This window comes from Alexandromys fortis, unplaced genomic scaffold (genome assembly GCF_014885135.2).
Source record: "Alexandromys fortis isolate MF-2015 unplaced genomic scaffold, M_Fortis_MF-2015_v1.1 scaffold_118, whole genome shotgun sequence".
NCBI classification, from domain to species: domain Eukaryota; kingdom Metazoa; phylum Chordata; class Mammalia; order Rodentia; family Cricetidae; genus Alexandromys; species Alexandromys fortis.
The window spans coordinates 4,286,038-4,307,028 of NW_026068010.1; the positions used below are offsets into that span (position 1 = coordinate 4,286,038).

At 44.7% G+C, this 20,991-nt stretch overlaps 1 protein-coding gene across 4 annotated transcripts in view; it reads left to right on the forward strand.

Annotated features, from left to right (window-relative positions):
- Fry (FRY microtubule binding protein) overlaps window positions 1–20,991 on the forward strand; it is a 390,417-nt gene that overhangs the window by 308,636 nt on the left and 60,790 nt on the right. For all 4 annotated transcript variants that reach the window (XM_050161917.1, XM_050161914.1, XM_050161915.1 and 1 more), the window contains 10 exons: window positions 435–538; window positions 2,060–2,245; window positions 3,590–3,788; window positions 5,385–5,506; window positions 8,176–8,363; window positions 9,333–9,427; window positions 11,287–11,894; window positions 13,087–13,184; window positions 14,401–14,571; window positions 18,896–19,036. In XM_050161917.1, coding sequence (XP_050017874.1) covers window positions 435–538; window positions 2,060–2,245; window positions 3,590–3,788; window positions 5,385–5,506; window positions 8,176–8,363; window positions 9,333–9,427; window positions 11,287–11,894; window positions 13,087–13,184; window positions 14,401–14,571; window positions 18,896–19,036 — 1,912 coding nt within the window. The remainder of the gene's footprint in view (window positions 1–434; window positions 539–2,059; window positions 2,246–3,589; window positions 3,789–5,384; window positions 5,507–8,175; window positions 8,364–9,332; window positions 9,428–11,286; window positions 11,895–13,086; window positions 13,185–14,400; window positions 14,572–18,895; window positions 19,037–20,991) is intronic.

Below are 20,991 nucleotides of genomic sequence, written 5' to 3' on the forward strand. Positions count from 1 at the left end.
GGATGGAATCCTCTTCGATCTCTCCCTTTTTCTTCAGCTCTGGTTGCTAGAAGACTCACCATTCATTCTGTGATAAGCCTAACTGGTTTTTCTTGTAGTGGGCTCTGTGCTGTTCCTGGGGAGCCCGAGAAATGGCTCAGGAGATAACAGCACTGGCTGCTCTTGCAGATGACCTGGGTTTCATTCCCAGCACCACATGGGTTTCAGGGGGACCTAGTGCCCTCTTCTGGCCTCCGTGGGTACTGCATGCAGATGGCACACAATGAGGCACTTATAAACATCCAGTAAAAATAAACAAACTTTTAAAATTCTGTCTCTCTTGAATAAGTACCTTTACGTAGCTTTTCAGTGGATCTTAGTTGCATTTAGCTGTGACTTGGCCTGCTGAAGTCCTTACAACCAAGTGGCGTTGGTTTCTCCATGTTGTTGGTCAGGTGCAATATCGCTGTGATTTTTATGACCGAGATGGTGGTGGATCACAGTGTGAGAGAAGACTGGGCTCTTCACCTTCCATTGCTACTTCACGCTGTCTTCTTAGGTAAGACTGGATCTAAAGGGAATTCTCACCAACAGGATGATAAACACGTAGAGGGCTTGCATAGACCTGTTCTTCATGGCACATAGGTTAGCTTCAGTTATAAAATCAATCCTCTCCTTTCTCATTGTACCTTTATGCTCTGTAATATGTCTTGTTCCTGGTGATCAGTCATAGCTTAACACTGACATTTCTGTAGTCTAAATGTGTTGTTAAAGATGCATCTTTCAAGATACCCAAAATAGGGCTGAAGAGATGGCTCAGCGGTTAAGAGCACTGGCTGTTCTTCCAAAGTTTCTGAGTTCAGTTCCCAGCACCCACCTGGTGGTTCACACCTTAAAAATGCATTACATAAATAAAGACACCCAGCATAGTATGGGCTTATTTGGGGAATCCTCAGCTGAGGAAACAAACAGAAAGTCGTGAAATCTGATCAAAACAAAGAGAGAACCAGATGGTGGTGGCGCACGCCTTTAATCCCAACACTTGGGAGGCAGAGGCAGGTGGATCTCTGTGAGTTCGAGGCCAGTCTGGTCTACAAGAGCTAGTTCCAGGACAGGCTCCAAAGCTACAGAGAAACCCTGTCTCGAAAAAATCAGAGAGAAAGAAAAATTTTAGAGGGAATGTAGCAGGCTAAGTACCTAGCTTTAGGTGTCCAAGTGTTGGAAAGAGAGAAATAGAATGTAGATCCTTTAAGCCTGGTGTGGTGGCACATACCTATGATCCCAGCACTGTGACTAATGGAAGATCTCAAGCTCAAAGCCAGCATGTACTTCCAAATAAGATATAGCTAACAAATACATGTTTTTATTTTTTTTTAAAAAAAAAAGACACTTTAATAGCAGATCCAGGAAAGAGAATACATCAAGCAAAAGGAATATGAACCACATTAAATGCTATGGAGAGGTCAGAAAAGGCATGCTGTCAACATTTTATGAAAACTGTTGTAATTGGGGAGCATTGGCTGCTTTTCATCCCGGCTAGCTTTACACCCAAAATAATTACACGGAAACTGTATTCATTTAAACACTGCCTGTCTTGTTAGTTCCAGCCTCTTATTGGCTAATTCTCACATCTTGATTAACCCATTTCTAATAATCTGTGTAGCACCACGAAGTGGTGGCTTACCAGGAAGATTCTAACCTACGTCCATCTCAGGCCAGAGCTTCATGGTGTCTGCCTGACTCTGTTTTCTTTCTCCCAGAATTTTGTTCGGTCTACTCCACCTATCTAAGCTGCTGTCCTATCAAAAGGCCAAGGCAGTTTCTTTGTTTGACCAATGAAAGTAACACAGAAGGCCCTCCTACTCCAGCAAACACTTCATTTAAGTCACAAAGCATCTTATTTTCCCTAAGCCCAACTTTATTACGTTGGTAACCCAAAGACTAACAAAGACCGCTAATGGTGGTTCTCCCTCCCAACACGCATTCCTGCAGGCATCCTAGAGTCCTTGCTATCCCTGAATCTCATGGGGTTTAGCGGTTAGCATTGGTTGACATTAAGAGATTGTGCCCTCGGTTCCAGGTTTGGACCATTATCGGCCTGAAGTCTTTGAGCACAGCAAAAAGCTGCTCCTTCACCTCCTCATCGCCCTTTCCTGCAACAGCAACTTTCACACCATTGCCTCAGTCCTCCTGCAGACCCGAGAGCTGGGGGAAGCCAAGACGCTAACCATGCAGCCAGCCTACCAGCCAGAATATCTCTATACAGGTGAGAAGGGGTAGGTGTGAGCACGGCACCCGTGGGGAGGGAGATGGTGCTAGCTTCCGCAGCACCAATGGGGAGGTGGATGGGGGAGGCCAGGGAGCCCATGCTCACTTCCCTTGTGCTGGCCTCCGGCTTTTCGTGTGAACACGGCTCTGAGAAGCCTTTTTATGGTTGAGCGTTTTAAAGTGCATTTTTCATAATTCTTTGACTGCTGCCCCCAGAGAGTATGTCCCTCTTGATATGCTGACCTTACAGTGCTCAGCGCTCAAGAGCACTGTCCTGGAACACGGAAAGATGAGAATGTGGGACCACAGGGTGACTCTGCCCCCTGCCTGAGCAGGACATGGCGAGTGTGCCAGGTGTCCCTCCTTGTCCCCTGAAGGGGGTTGCTCTTTACTGAGTGACTGTCTATGCTTTGTTGGAATCTAGGGGAACACAAAAATTCAAAACTAGAGAAAAGGAAGATATTGCATATATACATTTCCAAATTACAGTATAACTAGAGATTTATTTTGTTAAACAAATATGAAGTGAAAAGTAACATTATTTTCAAAAAACCAGTATTTTATTTTTCTTTGGTTTTTTTTTGGGGGGGGGGCAGTTCGAGACAGGGTTTCTCTGTAGCTTTGAACTCTGTCTTGGAACTAGCTCCTGTAAAGCAGGCTGGCCTCAAACTCACAGAGATCCACCTGCCTCTGCCTCCTGAGTGCTGGAATTAAAGGCATGCAACACCACTGCCCAGCTTAAAAAAAAAAAAAAAGTATTTTCTTATGCTATAGATCTTTGGATATCATGCTATATAGCTCATTAAAATATTCTGATACATGGTTAGAGTACAGATCAGTGATAAAATATATCCTTAGCATGCATGAGGCCCTTGCTCTAATCCCAAACACCAAATGCATATGTGTGTGCATATTATATGTTCATATGAACATATGTCCCACACACATATTAAATACACATTTAACTTAGTCAAGCTCATAGTCACATTTACTCAAAAACATTAAATCTAACTTACCCATCAGCCATTAAGTAACTCGTGTTTTTCAAAGGAATCATTTTAAATGTTTAAATTGTCCATTACTTGGCCTTTTGGAGTTAGCTGATCTAGCTAGTATATGCCAACACACATGCACCTCCCCTCTACCACAGCATCTAGCCAAACCCCCGTGTGGAAGCCAGCATGTCTCCCCCCGATCCCCGCTACACACTGGCAGGCACAGCCATGCATCTCGACTGGTGTTGGGGACTCATACCGCAGCCCAAATCAAAGGCCCTTCAATGTCGCGCTTCAGACTTGCTGGCCCCCTAGCCCACCCTCCTGCTGTCTCCTCTTCCCACCAGGCGGCTTTGACTTCCTGAGGGAGGACCAGTCGTCCCCAGTTCCAGACTCCGGCCTGAGCTCCAGCTCCACGTCCTCCAGCATCAGTCTTGGTGGCAGCAGCGGGAACCTCCCACAGATGACCCAGGAGGTGGAAGACGTGGACACAGCCGCTGAAACAGACGAGAAAGCCAACAAGCTCATTGAGTTTCTGACAACCAGGTAAGGGGGGCGGCAGTCAGGCCCGAGGATGTTCACCACAGTCCACCCCGGGGCACGCGCTCAGAGACCATTTGCTCATCCGCTCCGGAGTCGGAAGCCAAAAGGGACGTGAAACACAGAGGGGAAGAATCCACTTAGTCAGGCGTCAGAATCAAGGGAAAGTGGAAATGGTCCTGTTTTCTCAGGTCTTCCGATTCTCCATGTTAGTCAGTAAGGCTTCAGAATTGCAGGTGCCCTGAGGGCCAGTGGTGTGTGAAAGCCTGCGTACAGGTGATCTGGAGTCTGCTGTCCTCCCTAGGGGCTTAAGTCGTGCACGCTCAGCCCACAGCTGTCAACAGTGACTGCTGCCACTTAGAGTCCGCTAGCAGTCACCTCATCTACTCCTCCCCATTCTTTAAAAAGACAACTGTGTAGCTTCATATGTTTGTGTGTGTTACTTACATATGTACATATGTGCGCAATGTATGTACAGTGCCTGTGGAGACAGGAGAGCTTTGGAGGCCCCGGAACTGGAGTTACAGATGGTTGTGAGCCACCTTGTGGGGGCTGGGAATTGAATCCAGGTCCTCTGGAAGAGCAGCCAGCGAGTGCTCTAACCACTGCGCCATCTCTCCAGCTCCCCCATCCCATCCTTACCGTTCAAACACAAGTTTAGGTAATAGAAGCCATTTTCTGTTGGCTCCACGGTGTCCCACACCTTGATGATGTGATTCTGAGCGGCAGCAAACGTTCATCTGGGCGAACTCCTAATATTTTACATCACTCCTCAAACAAAATATAACGCCTACAGTATGCCAAGCACTGGCCTTTTGAAATCGAACATTTTACACTTATTTTTCTTGGTGCAGGAGGGTGCCTGCCATGATGTCCGAGGACATTAGTCAGAATCAGTTCTTTCCTCCCACTGTGTGGGTCCCAGGGATCAAACGCAGATCCTCTGGCCTGGCGGCCCATGCCTTACCTGCTGAGCATCTTGCTGGCCTGAAATGGGAGATTTTAACTGTTGTAAGTGAGTTTAAAATAATGCTGGTAAGATGCCTCAGTAGGAAAAGCACTTTTCCAGAAAGGCTGGCAATACAAGTTCAATCCTGGGACCCCTTGTGAAGGCAAAAGAAAGAAGAGACTCCACAGAACTGTGTTCTGACCTCCCCATTTGCACCGTGGCATGTATACCCACATGCTCATATCATACTAGAGCGCAATAATTAGTCTTTTAAAAAACATCAAAAGCAAATCCCCACAAAGTTATTTTTGAGTGTGTGCAGAAGTTTTGATATGCTTCCTCTAGTTAATTTACTAAAGTTTAAAATATATATATGGCTGGAGAGATGGCTCAGCAGTTAAAAACACTCACTGCTTTTCCAGAGGATATAGGTTTAGATCCCATCACCAACATCAGGTCTGTAACTCCATCTCCGGAGGATCTAACACCCTCTTCTGGCTTCTGTGAGTACTGCAGTTATGGCACATAACCATAATTAAAAATAATAAAATCTTTTTTAGAATTACATTTTATCTTTGGAGTTAGAACCTTCTAGTGTGTCTCTTAACACAAAATGACAGCCATGTGTTTAACATTGATATGTTCTGTTTTAGGGCATTTGGTCCACTTTGGTGCCACGAAGACATCACACCCAAAAATCAGAACTCAAAGAGCGCCGAGCAGCTTTCTAATTTCCTACGCCATGTTGTATCTGTATTTAAAGATTCCAAATCAGGTACTTCTTCCTGTTTCTCCAAATCTCTCTCACAGCATTCTTCTCTCGTGGAGCACACTACACAAGTATCATGCACGACCCATCATACATTTCCAAGCTGCAGCTAACTGATGTGGGATTTCCCTCTATATGCTGTGACTACCATTAATGCATAAAGACCCTGCTTGGGTCCTATAGCAGGGCAGAACTTAGGTAGGCAGGGAAAACTAAACTGAATGTTGGGAGAAAGGAGGCTGAGTCTAGAGATGCCATGTAGTCCCTCCGGAGCCAGATGGAACTTTACCCAGTAAGCCACAGCCACGTGCCAATACACAGATTAATAGAAATGGGTTAAATTAAGATGTAAGAGTTAGCCAATAAGAACCTAGAGCTAATGGGCTAAGCAGTGTTTTAAATAATATAGTTTCTGTGTGATTATTTGGGGGCTGAGCAGCCAGGAACTTCCAGGATGAACAAGCAGGCTCCTTACTACAGCTAACAGCAATAAGATTTATTCCTTTTGGTCCATATTCATGTGACATCCAAATATGTCAAAAGGCCTCCTTGGCATAAAACATTAAAAGGTTGCTATTTTCCTTGGGTCTTGTCTGTCTCCCTGAAAAGAGGAACAGCAGTTGTACAACTTAATGACCCCAAACAACTGTGTGCTTTACAATGCATTTTCCTTCCCGCCTGGTCAGATGGTTTTCTGATGCCTGAGATCTTGCTTTCGGGAGAATGGTCAAGTAATGTATATTGCCTTCCTTGGAGTGTCTGCATTTTGGGATCTGTATATTGATCAAAAAGAACAGCGTCTGGGGCTGGAGAGATGGCTCAGAGGTTGGGAGCATTGCCTGATCTTCCAGGGGTCCTGAGTTCAATTCCCAGCTCACAACCATCTGTAATGGGGTCTGGTGCCCTCTTCTGGCCTGCAGGCATACACACAGACAGAATATTGTATACATAATAAATAAATAAATAAATAAATAAATAAATAAATAAATAAATAAATATTAAAAAAAAAAAGAACAGAGTCTTCGGCACCAGGTCTTGGATGTCTTTAGAACTAGTTAGATGCATCCCTATCTTTCCTCTACTTTAAAAAATGTATCTCCAACAAAACCTCTTTTTTAAAAAAAAGAAGTAATCCAGGTGTAGTAGCTTATCCTATAATCCTGGCATCTGAGGCAGGAGAACTGTTTCAAGTTCAAGGCCAGCCTACTACACAGTGAGTTCCAGGCCAACCTAAGCTACAGTGTAAGGTCCTTTGTCAACAAGAGGGAAGGGAGGAAGGAGAAAGGGAGAGAGGGAGGGAAGGAAGGAAGGAAGGAAGGAAGGAAGGAAGGAAGGAAGGAAGGAAGGAAGGAAGTGAAGGAAGGAAGGAAGGAGGATAAGCTTTTAAAAAGGAGTCCAGGGATTGAAGATAGCTCAGTTAGCATACTTGCTGAAATACATGAAGACCTGAGCTTGGATGCCCAGCAGGCATACACCTGTAACCCCTGCCCTGGGGGAACGGGGCAGGTAGATCTCCAGAGCTCCCTGGCCAACCAGCATATCTGAAAGAAGCAAACTCTAAGTCCATTGAGAGACACTGTCTCCAAAAGTGAGGAGAGAGCTGTTGAGGAGAACACCTGGCATCAACATGCCCCCTCCACATGGGTGCTTGTGTACCTGTTCACATGTATACATCAACATACACACAGAAATGGTGGGGGGAGAAAAGAAAAAGAACTATAGAATAAAAAAAGATAAGGAAGAAAGAGTGTTAAATAATACATTTGTGCATGTGGGTTGTATATCAGACATTGTGTTGTTTAATTCTTATAACATCCCAGTGAGATACAGCCTGTTGGTTACAAGTCAAAGAGAAGGTTGTGGGCTCCTAAGAAAAACACTGTCTTTCCCAGAGACACATCCTCTGACTTAAAACCAGGACTATCTGGCCTCAAGCCCTCTGCCTCTCCCTGAAAGTTCCATGATTCATACAAAGTTTGTTTTTTACTTTGAAATGGCTTGAAGTTCTATTGTTCACTTGTCTGTTTGCTTATATATTATTTCCTTTATTTTTAAATTCTATGTGTCTGACTGTTCTGCCTGAAAGTTTTTTTGTTTTGTTTTGTTTTTGCTTTTTCGAGACAGGGTTTCTCTGTGATTTTGGAGCCTGTCCTGGAACTAGCTCTTGTAGACCAAGCTGGTCTCAAACTCACAGAGATCCGCCTGCCTCTGCCTCCCAAGTGCTGGGATTAAAGGCATGCGCCACCACCGCCCGGCCTGCCTGAAAGTTTTATGTACACCATGTGCATGCAGTGCTCGTGGAGGCCAGAAGAGGGCGTCAGATCCCCAGAACTGGATGGTTGGGAGTCACTATATACGTGCTGGGAACAGAACCCAGGTCCTTTGAACTGATGAGCCATCCCTCCAAGTCTTTATATTTAAGTTTCACAATGCACAAGGCCTTGTGTATGCTAGGTGAACCCTCTGTTCCTGGGTAGATACGCACCCTGTTTGTTTCTGAGGCAGGGTCATCTGGTCCATGGCACTGTTGCCAGCTCAAAATGGTTGATTTTTAAATAAACATCAGTATGGGGTGGGGGGCTGCGGTCAGCTGGTTCTAACTCTCCTCATTACTTGAGCGTGCCGGTGTGAATCACCAAGGCTGACCTGTCTGTCCCCTGTTCTTCTGGCCGCAGGTTTCCATCTGGAGCAGCATTTGAGTGAGGTTGCATTGCAGACAGCCCTTGCCAGCTCTTCCAGGCACTACGCAGGCCGATCCTTTCAGATCTTCCGGGCCCTCAAGCAGCCCCTGTCGGCGCATGCTCTGTCTGACCTCCTGTCCAGATTGGTGGAGGTGATCGGAGAGCACGGTGATGAGATTCAGGTATAGAAAGGCGTTGACCCCTAAGTACCCCCTCCACGACACAGCACTCTGCTGGAGTCCCTAGGAGCTGGCTTCAACCCGCAGAACCACGCCCAAAAATCGATTTTAGAAGTTAACCCTTATTGTTGTTTCCAAGTTACTCCAGGGGACATTGTTGTACAAATTCAACAGATGCGATCATATTTTGTGACATGAACATCTGAAAATCTCTCAATGGTTCATCGCGTTTGTCTGTTTGGTATTGGTAGTGGTGGTCTTCATGGCAGGTGGTGATGGGTTGGTTTATATTGTTTGGGATTACTTTGTTTATTTGGGGCCTTTCCTCTGCTGGGGACTCAGTTGTACAATCTACCAGAGCCAAGCAGGGCTCCCCATTGTATGTGGGCCAAGCTCTGTCCATCCCTGCATGGATGACTTCCAGGGCTGTGCAGAGCTCTGGAGACAGGATGGAGAGAGACTCGCTGCTGGAGGGACTCTGTAGGTACAGTTCAGAGCCTTGGGAGCACTGAGCGGCTTGAGGCTAAATCCGACCCCTTTCCCTGTGAGACGTACTCTCTGTCTTCCTTCCAGCCATCGGAAGTTTGAGTAAAATTTCACAGAAGCTCCGCTCTCCCTACACCTCACCTTGCCCATGGTTTCCACACATCGTCACCGCTATATTTTAGTGACCTGCCCTTCCCCTCAGCAGGGGACTCAGCCCCCCCCACACACACACACATGCTTCCCTGTTGTGTTTTTATCCCTCGTTAAGTCTGTCAGACTTGAGGAAATAAATCCTTATGGTTATCTGCTAACCTCTATGCTGTTTTTCCTAGCAAGCTTTATAGTTTGATCTTAGACTTTGTAAACGAACATCATCACAACTGTCTAGTGTTCAGAAATCGCGTTGTGGTTGGAAGAGAGTTTGCGCTAGGTGAGCGCCCCCCTCAGGAGGTTAGCAGCCCTGACTGCTCTCCGTGTGCTCCACAGGGCTATGTGATGGAAGCGCTCCTGACCCTGGAAGCCGCTGTGGAGAACTTGTCTGACTGCCTGAAGAACAGTGACCTCTTCACAGTGTTGTCTCGGTGAGATTTGGATTACTGAGATCTGGCTATCAAACTCACTGTGCTGAATGTTGGCCAGAGTACAAAGAACAGATGTAGGTTTTGAAATCTACTTAGGACCTAAAAAGTATATTTAGTATCTTCTTTTATTAATATTTTTTTTATTTTTGTGTGTAAATGTGTATTTCCTGAGTGCCTGGGAGCTACATGTGGTTGTGAGCCACTATGTAGGTCCTGGGAACAGAACCCCTGTCTCTGCAAGAGCAATAAGTACTCTTAACCACCAAGCCATCTTTCCAGCCCGGTATAATTTCCTTAGATTTAAAAAAGGAAAAGGGTAGTTACAACATACATGTTTTCATTATATGTACATATTTTAAAACATGTTCCCAACACCCACATGGGAGCTCTTAATCACCTGTAACTCTAGTTCTAGGAGATCGTAACACATAATTTTAGCCTCTGCAGGCACCAGGAATGCATGCAGTATACATACATACATGCAAGCAAAACTGTCATATGTATAAAATAAAAATAATTTTTAAAAGACGAAAGTCTGGGGCTGGAGAGATGGCTCAGAGGTTAAGAGCACTGACTGTTCTTCCATAGGACCTGAGTTCAATTCCCAGCAACCACATGGTGGCTCACAATCATCTGTAATGAGATCTGGCACCCTCGTCTGGCCTGCAGTTATACATGGAGGCAGACTATTGTATGCATAATAAATAAATAAAATCTTTAAAAAAAAAAAAAAAAGAAGAAGAAGAAGAAGAAAGTCAGGACTAGCGTGGAACTCACTTTTTTGTTTTGTTTTGTTTTGTTTTGTTATTCGAGACAGGGTTTCACTGTATCTTTGGTGCCTGTCCTAGAACTAGCTCTTTTAGACCACGCTGGCCTTAAATTCACAGTTTAAGCCATCTGTTAAGCCTCTGCCTTCCAAGTGCTGGGATTAAAGGTGTGCATCACCATCACCCCGCTAATATTTTATTATTTTTAACTTGAGCATTTTTATACCTTTGGTGCGATCACTAACCCTAGAATCATCAGTCTGTATGAACTTGTATCTCTAACCTGCAAGAGTATACTAGGTAAAGGTGAGTGCCAAGGCCCCTACTTGTCATCCTAGCACTGATGGTGAAGCCTCAGGAGAATTGTGCGTCTTTGGCCAGCCCAGGAGGCATAGCCAGACTCTATGAGAGAGGGGGTGTGGAGGAGGGAGGGAGGCAGGCAGGCCGACAAAATGCAGCTGAAGAGTTTGACTTTTTCAGTATGAATAGAGTTAAAAGACAGATCTCTCTAAGTTCAAGGCCAGCCTGGTCAACTCAGTGAGTTCTGAGTCAGCCAGGGCTGCATAGTGAGACCCTGTCTCAGAGCGGGGGATGAGGGAGCAGTCAAATTTTATAAGTGCCGAAACCTTTCCCCTGCCCTGTGTACTGACCACTTTCCTTCTTGATAACTTTCTGTCTAAAGTAAAAGGAGATAAACTTTGCACTTGTTGGTATATCTTACTTTATAATTTTTCCCATCCACATTCAGATAGAACGCAAATGAAAGGTCACTAAATTGCTGGGATTTTAGACTTTCAATAAATGAAAGTTAGTGTTGGTTTTTGGAGATTGTTCTTGCTCAGGTTTATCCTTCAGAGCCTGAGTTAAAGAATAAAAGATGTGTAAGCAGAGAGGGCTGTCTCCCATCCAAGTACTAACCAGGTCTGACCCTCCTTAGCTACCAAGCCAAGTTTGGGGTGATATGGTCACAGACCACAGCGCTGTTCTCTGAGGAATGGCTCTCCTCCTTGGCTGTCCCTCGGAAGATAAAGGCAGGAGCTGTTCAGTGGCACGTGCTGGCATCCTGCTGACTTCACCTCTGTTTATACCTAGTTCTTCATCACCAGATCTGAGCTCCAGCACTAAACTGGCAGCGAGCAGGAAGAGCACTGGCCAGCTGAACGTCAACCCCGGGACTCCCAGCGGCAACACCACAACTGCAGAGCGGAGCCGGCACCAAAGGAGCTTCTCGGTGCCCAAGAAGTTTGGTGTGGTTGACCGGTCCTCCGACCCACCTCGAAGTGCCACGCTGGACAGAATCCAAGCTTGTACCCAACAAGGCCTTTCCTCAAAGACCAGAAGCAATTCCTCGCTGAAGGACAGTCTCACAGACCCATCCCACGTAAACCATCCCTCCAACCTGCTGGCCACCATCTTCTGGGTCACGGTGGCCCTGATGGAGTCCGACTTTGAGTTTGAATACCTCATGGCGTTAAGGCTCTTGAACCGGCTGCTGGCACACATGCCACTGGATAAAGCCGAGACCCGGGAAAAGCTCGAGAAACTCCAAGGACAGCTCCAGTGGGCTGACTTCTCGGGGTTACAGCAGCTCCTCCTGAAGGGTTTCACCTCCCTCACCACCACAGATCTGACCCTGCAGCTCTTCAGTTTGCTGACGCCGGTTTCCAAAGTACCCATGGTGGACTCATCGCAAGCCATCGGTAAGAACAGTATCGCACATCCTTGTAGCCCTAATGGTTGCATTCAGCCTTAGAGAAATAAGATACTACTATATATCTGTATCTATAGTGTTAGATAAAAGTATATAAAACAAAAGGGATAGCAATTTATATAGATATAGTTATGTGTGTATATGTATATTCATATTTGTATGGGTGTAAGTGATTTCTGGGTCAAATTGCAAGTATTGTCAACTTAGTCCCTTGCTCGTGTACATTTTTTTCCAATCCCAAATCTTCTGGATTTTGTTTTGGGTTTTTTGTTTGTTTTCTTTTTTCCTTTCTTTGTCCTCTTGAAAAATGCATTGGTTCTCTATTGTTCTGAATTAAGTAAAATCAATATACCAGCTTTTTTATATTGTAAGTAATTAAGAATTTATTTCATTAACTAGATTTTAACTTAGCCATACTGAGAAATTCTTATTATCTTGAAAAATATTTCCAATTATATGACTAAGGCTCAAATATGTTGTTTTTATTTTTTGTGGCAGGCTCTAACTAGGTTGATCTGGAACTCTACATAGACCAGGCTGAACTTCAAAGATCTGCCTGCCTCTGTCTCCTGAGTGCTGGGATTATAGGTTATTCCACCATGACCAGCTGTAAAATATGTTGGATTTTTCGTTTTGTTTTGTCTTGTTTTGTTTTTTAAAACAAAGTCTTTGTAGCCCTAGGTGGCCTAGAACTCACTATATAGACCAGGTTGGCCTTGAAGTCACAGAAATCTGCCTGCGTCTGCCTCTTAAGTGCTGGGATTAAAGGTGTGTGCCACCACGTCCAGGTTATATCTTTATATTTTAAAAAGTCTTAAACTAGTGTTTCAGTTCAGTTCATTGTATGTCAGTAAAATCTGAGTCGCCATTGCTCACAAACAGGTGGCTACTATATGTTGAAATCACAAGTGTAATTCAGTGCCCTCACACAACCAGGGGTGTGGTACACACTGATAGTCCCAGCCCTCAAGAAATGAAGGTGGGCGGGTCACAAGTTTCAAGGTCATCCTCTCTGGGGCTAAAGATCATTCTTGTCTCTGTGTGAGACCCTGTCTCAAAAAATGACAAAAGGGCCCGTTTTGAATCACCTTAGGACAAAATAAAACCTATGTATGCCTTCCAACTGTCCCAGTCACCACAGACCACACTCAGCCACGGCCATTGTGTCTTCTCTCATGCAGGATTTCCTCTGAATGTCCTGTGTCTCCTGCCCCAGCTGATCCAGCATTTTGAGAACCCCAATCAGTTCTGTAAGGATGTAGCGGAAAGAATTGCTCAGGTACGCGTCAGGACTCCACATGCAGAAGGTCCGCAAGGAAGACTCAGTGCCAGGCAGGAATGGCCAGACTGGAGAAGGAAATGGTTATCTCAAAAGTTGATGCCATTCATAACAGACATCTCTAAGTGGCTGTTACAAACTGGCTCCTCCCCCACCCCACCCCATCTCGCCCTGCTTCGTTATTAAGAAAAGCAAGCCGGGCCGGGTGTGGTGGCACACACCTTTATTGGGAGGCAGGGGCAGGCGGATCTCTTAGAGTGAGTTCCAGGTTAGACAGGGCTACACACAGAAACCCTGTCTCCAACAAATAGATAGATAGACAGACAGACAGATAGACAGATTAGATTAGATAGATAGATAGATAGATAGATAGATAGATAGATAGATAGATAGAAGATAGATAGATAGATAGATAGATAGATAGATAGATAGATAGATACATACATAGATAGATACATAGATAGATACATAGATAGATACATAGATACATAGATACATAGATACATAGATACATAGATAGATACATAGATACATAGATAGATACATAGATACATAGATAGATACATAGATAGATAGATAGAAGATAGATAGATAGATAGATAGATAGATAGATAGATAGATAGATACATACATAGATAGATACATAGATAGATACATAGATAGATACATAGATACATAGATACATAGATACATAGATACATAGATAGATACATAGATACATAGATAGATACATAGATACATAGATAGATACATAGATAGATAGATAGAAGATAGATAGATAGATAGATAGATAGATAGATAGATAGATAGATATGACAAGAGAGAGACAGAGACAGAAAGGAAAGAAAAATGACAGAGTGGCCAACTGGAGCTGGAGAAATGACTCAGCAGGTAAAGGTGCTTGCTGCCAAGCCTGCCCACCTTCCATCTCCAGAGCCTACATGGTGGAAGGAGAGAGCCGACTTCCTCAGGCTGATCTCTGGCCTCCACAGGCCCGCCCTGGCACTCACGTGCTCACACACATACAGGTACACAAAATAAATCAATTTAAAAAGCAAACCAAGTAGAAAAGTGTAGTGGCTAATTACTAAGTGAAGTACTTCTGTGGCTACCAAAGCTGATATGGGGCTACTTTCGGTCTGTTAGGGCTTAGAATATTGGCTAATGTTCCTTCCTGTCCGTTGGAATGCTCTAATTGGTCTCCTTATCTTTAAAGGTTTGCCTAGAAGAAAAAAACCCCAAACTTTCAAATCTGGCTCACGTTATGACCCTTTACAAAACACACAGCTACACAAGAGACTGTCCCACGTGGGTCAATGTGGTTTGTCGCTACCTTCATGAAGCCTATACTGACATCACCTTGAACATGGTCACCTACCTGGCAGAGGTAAGCGCTGATGCTAAAGATAACTTTCTGTGACTTTCATCATCCGTGGTTCACATGTTTATAAAGCTTTGATATTGAATGTCTACCATGTGAGTATCCCAAATGCTAACGGATTCACCTGAAATCCTTACAACACACACCAGGGATTGGGTATTCTCTAAAGAAGCTGAGGCTTGGTTCAGTTAACTGTTGAGCTCTCGCTTTAAGGCAACTGACCCTAGATCCAGCTGCCTCCAAAGTTTACCCCCTGCTTACTATACCCTTACCCATCAGAGTGTGGCTGAGATAAGAAGCTTGATCCTAGCTTGGCATGGCAGTGCACACCTGTAATCCCAGCACTTGAGAAGTGGAGGAGGTGGGGGTGGGGTTCAGATCTTATCAAGAAGTTACTGCGTGGCTAGATATATTCATGGTGGATTGTTTTAAACTAATTAACAACGTACAATCTTTTTGTTTGTTTGTTTGTTTTTTCGAGACAGGGTTTCTCTGTGGCTTTGGAGCCTGTCCTGGAACTAGCTCTTGTAGACCAGGCTGGTCTCGAACTCACAGAGATCCGCCTGCCTCTGCCTCCCGAGTGCTGGGATTAAAGGCGTGCCACCGCCCGGCTCAAAGTACAATCTTGAAATAAAATCTTTGTCATTGCCTTTTGTCTGTGAAACTAGGAACAGGCCATACGAATGTGTTTCTAGCACATTCCATGCAAATCTGACTCCTGTACTCTGACTTCCGGACCATGGATTTAAGACATTCATAGCGTGTCACGGGGCAACAGGTGGCATGGGCAACACCTCCAGTGTTTGATGCACAGGTCGTTCTCAGAACAAACAACCGACAACAGTGAACTTGGTTCAGCGTTTTCAGTGTTTCTTTTCCTTCTGGGATATGTCTTCCCAACTCTCGTTAGAATCTTCCCCAAAGAAAAGAGAGCAAGCTGCCCTAATTCTTCTTGATGTAATTATCTAGTCCTGGGTTGTGCTTACAACATCACTTTTTTCAGGTGCTCTGTAATGTCAAGCTAACAGAAGGTACTGCCCACCCGACACTCACCACTGACCCTACAGGGTTTTGACTTACAGTACGAATCAGCCGCGTATGAACCATGCCAGACTGTCAACGGCCAAGTATTCACTGGCTAACTCATCGCTCACTCAAGAGCCCTCATGCATAGCACCCTGTTGCCTCCGCTAATCCCATGGTCCTAGCTTTCCCAGCAAGCAAAGATATCCTTCCCTCAGCACCCAGGAAGTATGAGAAGAACCAATACTAACACCCCGCTACAAAAGCAGGGGATAGACAACGCCGGTTCTAAGGCAATGAGTAAGATGACCTCACAGGAGATTTTGTCTAGAACATTCATCATACAAGTTTTAAAAGTACAAATTGGATGTGGTATTACATACCACAAATTGGATGTGGTATGTACATACAATGGAATAGTATTCTGTCTTCCAAAGGCAAAAGATTCTGGAGCTGGAAAAACGCCTCAGTGGTTAAAAGCCCTGGCTTCTCTTGCAGAAGACCCAGGTTCAATTCCCAGCACCCACATGGCAGCTCATAACCATAACTATAACTCCAAGTCCAGGGGATCTGGTGCCCTCTCCTGGCCTCACATGCACCAGGCATGTAATGGTGCAATACATACATTCAAACATATATACATGCAAAACATTCTACATAAGAAAATAAGTCAAGAGCCGGTCCTCGTTTGTATAGTGGTGGGTATCCCCACCTGTCATGAGGGAGACCGGGGTTCGATTCCCCGACGGGGAGCCAAAAAGAAAAAGAAAAAAGAGCCGGGCGGTGGTGGCGCAGGCCTTTAATCCCAGCACTCGGGAGGCAGAGGCAGGCGGATCTCTGTGAGTTCGAGACCAGCCTGGTCTACAAGAGCTAGTTCCAGGACAGGCTCCAAAGCCACAGAAAAACCCTGTCTAGAAAAAACAAAAAAAAAAAAAAAAAATTAAAAAAAAAGGAAAATAAGTCAAAGCCAGGCGGTGGTTGTGCACACCTTTAATCCCAGCACTTAGGAGGTAGAGGCAGGTGGACCTCTGTGAGTTCAAGGCCAGTCTGGTCTACAAGAGCTAGTCCCAGGATAGGCAACAAAACTACACAGAGAAACTCTGTCTCAGAAAAAAAAAAGTCTTAAAGAACCAATTTAATAGATGCATAATTTATTCTGTTCAGCCCTTATCTCAAAATTGCCCGCAAAGCATGCTGTTATGAACTCACTGGTGATGTTTTTCTGGGCTTACCGACTGCACATGAATCTGCTGGTATTTTAATTATCGTCTGGTGCCCCGTGGCCCCGCAATCAAGGCTCCACCAGCCACTCAGGCTGCAGCCGCAATATGTAGGCTTAAATTAAGTCTCTATCGTTCTATTTACCAGCAAAGACTTGGACGTCAGATGTGGGGTTGAAAACCTGCTAGACCAGCTGACCTTGTTTTTGACCAGAGACACCACAAGAGATGCGTCTCTTCCCTCATCTCAGAACCAAAAGGAAGCCCAGACTCTAGTCCCTGCCTGTGTATCTTCTCTATCCAAATGGCTGGCTTCTCTATGACTAATTCCGGTCAGCCCATCACCGGCTCCGTCCCTGGTCTGGTCGACAATCTGGATTGTGGCAGTGTGGACACAATAGCCCACAGCACACCGGCTTCCTGCCCTGGGGAGTGTATTGACATCTGTTAGTTTCCCTCACTCATTCAGGTCTTAGCCATGCACACACACAGATGTGTGTGGCTGTGCTCAGCTTCCCTCGGAACCTGCTCTGCTTGCTTCCTATTTATTTTCTCTGTGTGTGTGTCCCTTGTACGTGAGGATGACACCCCACTTAGCCTTCTGTGTTTTGTTGCTTAATTTGTAATTTGTTTATGCTGCAGATGGCCCTGTTATCACATATAATGTGATAAATCGTGATATTTGCTAATGTACCTGTTATAAAAAGAGTTTACACAAGACAAAATCTGGAGGAAGATTGTTTTAGAAAAAATGATATTAAAATTATATTATTTGTAGAAAAACGCTCTTAATATTGTTTTAGCATTTATCTATTATATAGATAATTGTGTGTATGTTGTCTTCTGCTTACATAATATATTCTATAATATCATCTACCATGTTTGAAAATGCCATTGTAAGGTAAGTGTGGTATCACTACCTTTAATCCCAGGACTTGGGAATCCAAGGCAGGTGGATCTCTGTGAGTTTGAGGTTAGCCTGATCTACATATTGAGTTCCAGACCAGTCAGAGGACCCTGTCTCAAAAAAATATATATATATATATCATTATGGGGATGGAGAGATGGCTCAGCGGTTAAGAGTACGGGCTGCTGCTCTTCGGGAGGACCCGGGTTCAATGTCCAGCACCCACATGACAACTCATAACTGTCTGTAACTCTAGTTCCCTGGGATCTGACACCCTCACACCAGTGTACATAAAATAAAATTAAATAAATTGTTTAAAAAATGTCATTATGCCAACTGAATCATGTCTCATAAGATCGTTCTCTTGTTTCAGGTATGATATTTTTAACCATATAACAAAAGCCATAGCAAAATCATATGTGATCAAAGTATTTCTTTCTGGTTTGAAATATGTTCCTAGAAGTATGCCTCCAGTTTCCAAAGCCATGGACTTTGAATGGACAGGCAGTGTTCACCGGGTGCCGCTGCTCTCTCCTGCATACTCAGCACTTGGGAGACAAAAGCAGAATAGAGGGTTGGGGCTAACCTGGACTACATAGTGAAACAGTATCTCAAAAACAAAACTTAAGACAGGAAAGAAGTTGTAGACCTCTTTAGTTTTCTTGATCTCCATTGCTAAATTATCTAGCTGACATCTCGAATGATTTGTGAAATACGCATGTCTTCATCTCACTAACCGGTACCTAACAGTCAATTTCTAACCTTTGCCAACTCTGTGACCAACAAGTTATGTCTTAGTGGCCCATAGTTTTCCTTTTGAGGTTTATTCTCTGTTTCTTCACTATTCGAATTTTATGTTTATGATTCCAGACCTCCCCGAATTGCCCTCACTGTCATTTATTCAATAATTAGGATTTTAATTATTGAATTAAATTATTATTATTTTTAATTATTATTAGAATAGTGGTGCATGCCTTTAATCCCAGCACTTAAGAGGCAGAGGCGGGTAAATCTCTGTGAGTTTGAGGCCAGCCAGTGCTGAATAGTGAAGTCTCTTTTTAAAAGAAGCTAGGGTTATCTTTGCCCCCCAAGCACATCGCAACGATAGGGGTGTGGTGAAGCCTGGGTACTTCTCCGGGGAAGAGGGTAGAACTGACTGGCTGCACTTTGCCTCCTGCAGTTGTTGGAGAAAGGCCTTCCCAGCATGCAACAGCCACTCCTTCAGGTCATCTACAGTCTGCTCAGTTACATGGACCTGTCGGTCGTTCCTGTCAAGCAGTTTAACGTGGAAGTCCTGAAGACCATTGAAAAATATGTGCAGGTGAGTGTCTGGATAGATCCAGAGCTACCCAAGAGAGACCCAAGAGGCTTGCGTGTGGCTTGCCCTCGGGTGTAGGACCATCTGGCATCCGACCCCACGCTTACTCATCTATATCCAAGACAGACATGCACGCTAGTTGATCACACCCTGTATGGCATTTTTAGAAGAAAGACACAGTCCTTGCTTCAGGGGCGGAACTGTTCTATGGGCACACAGTCTGAGTATTCCAGACACGTACCTGACTGTGCTGCTATCTTATTTCAAAGATTGTTGCGTGAACCCACAGAGTCTGTTAAAGGGTTTCAAGAATTTGTTTAGCTATAAAATGGGGATAAACACTCACTGACTCATATAGACAGATTAGATACTGCTCTGTCCAGCCGTTCTGCCCAGGGGAGATGGGGCCAACCACTCCTGGAGCTGGCTCTGATGACGAGAGAGGGGGCAGGGAGAGGAGAGGGGAGGAGAGGAGAGGAGAGGAGAGGAGAGGAGAGGAGAGGAGAGGAGAGAGCAACCCCTCTCCCCCAGCACGTAAGTGGTCTTGTGTGCAGACAAGAGCACACCCTAGGAATTGCTGCACTAAAAGTCATTGGCTAAATCTTTATTAATTTTGATGGTGTCCATAGTCCACCCCCCCTCCATGGAAACAAAAATGAAACCACTTTCCCAATGAAACACATGTCCTGTTTTTCATTCTAAGGACAACACATCTTTAAAGTATGCAGACTGATTTAATTCAGTAGTTTTTTTTTTTTTTCTGTTGTCCAGCGTCTCTCTGCAGCTGCCATTCCTTTCTCATCAGCATTTAGAAAATGTAAAGTTCATGAGGCCTTATGTAATCTGTCCTGGGGGTATTTATTACCACTTTCTGTTTACTAAGAATTTCAGTGTGTGCTCAGTCACGGGTGAGCACAGGAGAACTGTGTTCTCAGTGTGTGCTCAGTCACGGGTGAGCGCAGGAGAACTGTGTTCTCAGTGTGTGCTCAGTCACAGGTGAGCACAGGAGAACTGTGTTCTCGGTGTGTGCTCAGTCACGGGTGAGCACACAGAACTGTGTTTTCAGTGTGTGCTCAGTCACGGGTGAGCACAGGAGAGCTGTGTCCTCGGGAGAGATGGCTCAGGAGTTAAGAGTACTGGCTGCTCTTGCAGGACACGAAAATTCAGTTCCTATCATCTACCTGGTAGCTCATAACTGCCTGTAACTCCATTTCCAGGGGAGTCTAGTGCCCTATTCTGGCCTCCAAAGGCTCTCACACATGGTACATATAAAATAACACAGGTGTATGCACAAACGCACCTATGTACACGAAAATTATAAATAAATCCTTTTAAAAGAAGGTCATCGACACGGTCTAAGCAAGGCAGAAAGGATTCAGCTGAGTTCAAAGCCGGGGGAGTAGACAGGGACCTAATTATTGGAAGAGAGGGGAAGGGGGAAAGGTGGATGGGTGCCCCCATCCCTGCGTCAGTTGATGAGGAGGATGTGATGTGATGAGGAAAGAGATCAAGACCCAGAGCAGCAGCGAGACCCAGAGAAACCACAGGACCAGGTTGCCAGGGCCCTGGGGGTAGGAGAAGCCTGCTTGTGAGCAATCCGTAGTCTAACACAGTGTGAAGTTTTTCTCTTTTAACAGCTTAAGATGACTCCTTAGCAAAAATAATACCCTGCAATTTTAACTCTAAGTGATTGGAATATGGCCACAACGGTCATTATGTGTTATTTACTGATTTCCACAGTGTGGTTCATTTCCCTTACAAATGCTCTTTGTCTAGCGTTTGTCTTTTCCTGACTGCAGATTTTATGATTCAAGTCAGTGAATTCTAGCCCCTCGTGGGTTCAGTAGTGAGCACCGACTCTCAAAAACTGGGCTTCCTTTTAACCCTTGGATGTTTATTGTCATGAGATGGTTCAGTCGTGAGCACGGACTCTCAAAAGGTGGGCTTCCTTTTAACCC